This window comes from Olea europaea, unplaced genomic scaffold (assembly GCF_002742605.1).
Source record: "Olea europaea var. sylvestris unplaced genomic scaffold, O_europaea_v1 scaffold1869, whole genome shotgun sequence".
Taxonomy (NCBI): Eukaryota; Viridiplantae; Streptophyta; class Magnoliopsida; order Lamiales; family Oleaceae; genus Olea; species Olea europaea.
Window position 1 is genome coordinate 12,060 of NW_019236481.1, and position 2,199 is coordinate 14,258.

The window sequence follows — 2,199 nt, forward strand, 5'->3', positions numbered from 1 at the left end:
TTTTTTTTTTGGTTTTTACTTTACCCTGCTAGTTAGTGATTTTTTTCTGTGTTCTGGGATGAAGAAAGAGTGAAATTTTTGGAATTTGAAACTTTTCAAGGTTTAGGGGAAGACAAGGCAGTTGGGTACTGGTATTTTGGTGGAAGGATCAGCAATTTTTGAAAATTTATTTTTGCTCAGCGGTCTGGATTCAGCAGCGTCTTCATTTTTTGGATTGTTTGCTTCTGCTTTGAACTGATTTGAAAGAGTGGTGGCCAAGTTCATTTGAAGATCTAGGACTGCTTCAAAACTAGTTGGATATATTATTCAGGAAGAGTCGAGCTTTTGCATTGTTGAAGTGGAGTTGTTGACTTGAATTGGAGAAATGGATAATTCAAACCCGCCTGGGCAGATGAATAGACAGATTGATCATTTGGGCGTGAACAAGATGGGAAAAAACATTAAGAAGAGTCCTCTACACCAGCCCAACTTTCCTGGCGCTGCAAGGCAACAGCCTCAACCCCAGGTCTACAATATTAACAAGAATGATTTCCGTAATATAGTTCAGCAGCTCACGGGTTCGCCTTCTCAAGAATCGTCTCCTAGACCTCCTCAAAACCCTCCCAAACCTGCTAGTAACCGGTTACAGAAAATTCGGCCTCCACCTTTGGCACCAATGAGTCGACCTTGGATCCCAATTCATCCTCCTATGCCGATGCCTGCACCAGCACACCCACCAGGGCAGCTTCCAAACAACTTTGCAAGACCTCCTCCTCCTCTTCTGGCCCAATATGGTCAACCTTCACCACCTGTGTTCATGCCACCGATTCCTCCTGATGGTTGGGCAAATCCAGCTGAGTCTCCAATATCAGCTTATATGCGCGACCTGCAAAATTCAATAGGACAACCCCACCATCAATATCAACCTCACTTGCAACATCAAGTTCCTGGTCAAAATCTAGCTCAGCCACCGGGTTCTGGTTTGCTTCCTAATCCTACCATGCAATCGTTCCCACCTCCCAGAATGAATGGAACTTCCTCTCCTCTCCCATCCCCTCGCATGAATGGTCCTTCAATGCCTCTCCCATCCCCTCGCATGAATGGTCCCTTGCCCCCTATACCTTCTCCTCGGATGAGTGGCCCTCCTCCCCTTTTACACTCTCCAACTTCTCAGTTCCTTTTACCTTCACCTACTGGCTTCTTGAACTTGTTTTCTCCTCGATCACCTTATCCATTACTTTCTCCAGGGTATCAGCATCCTCCTCCACTGACTCCTAATTTTTCATTTTCCTCTCTGCCCCAATCTGGGATTTTAGGTCCTGGACCTCAGCCTCCTCCTTCTCCTGGTTATGGATTTCCTTTGTCACCTTCAGGGTTTTTCCCCATACTAAGTCCTAGATGGAGAGGTGAACGGTCGTAAAACCAGAAGCTACTGAATTTCAAGGGATACAAACAACATGTTGAGTCGTATCTTCTGTATCATAGCTTCTCTTGTGGATTTGCAATGTACACCTGGACGCAATGGTTCCACGTGGAAGTATGTAGTCTTCGTTTTTTCTGTTGTTTTGTTTGTTTATACAGGCGCCTTTTTGAGATGTGGATTCAGTAACTGCTGCAATCTGTTTATCTGCTCAAAACAATTTACTCTAGGTGATATTCTGAAGATTGGAGGACTTGTGCATATACTTGGACCCCTGCAGCATGTAAGCAGGTAGTATTATAGACTTTGCATATTCATGTAGGCCATCTGATGAAAAAGTTTTTTTGTTTTTCTGTAGTATTGTTCATCTTACAGTTAGTCTTGATTAAGATTCTTCTTGACTTTGCTAGAGCATAAATTTTGAAGCTTTCACTGTGCTATTAAATGATTTTGCTTCTGGCCATGGATTTACATATTTAATCATCTTTACAAATTTTTCCTGGTAAGCTGTGAATTTTCTGAGGTTAATGATATTTATCTTTCTTTCGATTCTCGTGGTGCTGTGGTGGAAACAACTGCTATTGCATTCAAAATTAAGTTAGTTTTTTTGTCTCTTTGATGGATTTGTGGAAGAGATAGATGGCAAAACTAGTTTCCTTTTAGCAGTTTACTTGCTGATGTGTATATTCATGTTTCTATACTCCATTTAATGTAGATAAATATACTACCACTTTGGCTATGAAATGGTTTTTTCACTTAAGGTTGGTTAGAAATATTTGAGAATTCTTTGCCAATTTTCA

General features: G+C 41.7%; 1 protein-coding gene across 1 annotated transcript; it reads left to right on the top strand.

Moving 5' to 3' along the window:
• The first annotated feature begins 6 nt into the window (after nt 1-6).
• Nucleotides 7-1,950, top strand: LOC111378766 (protein HAIKU1-like). Its single transcript, XM_023001999.1, has 2 exons — nt 7-1,516; nt 1,630-1,950. The coding sequence occupies exon 1, from the start codon at nt 365-367 to the stop codon at nt 1,397-1,399; it is 1,035 nt and encodes a 344-aa protein (XP_022857767.1). The 5' UTR covers nt 7-364; the 3' UTR covers nt 1,400-1,516; nt 1,630-1,950.
• Nucleotides 1,951-2,199: the final 249 nt, after the last annotated feature.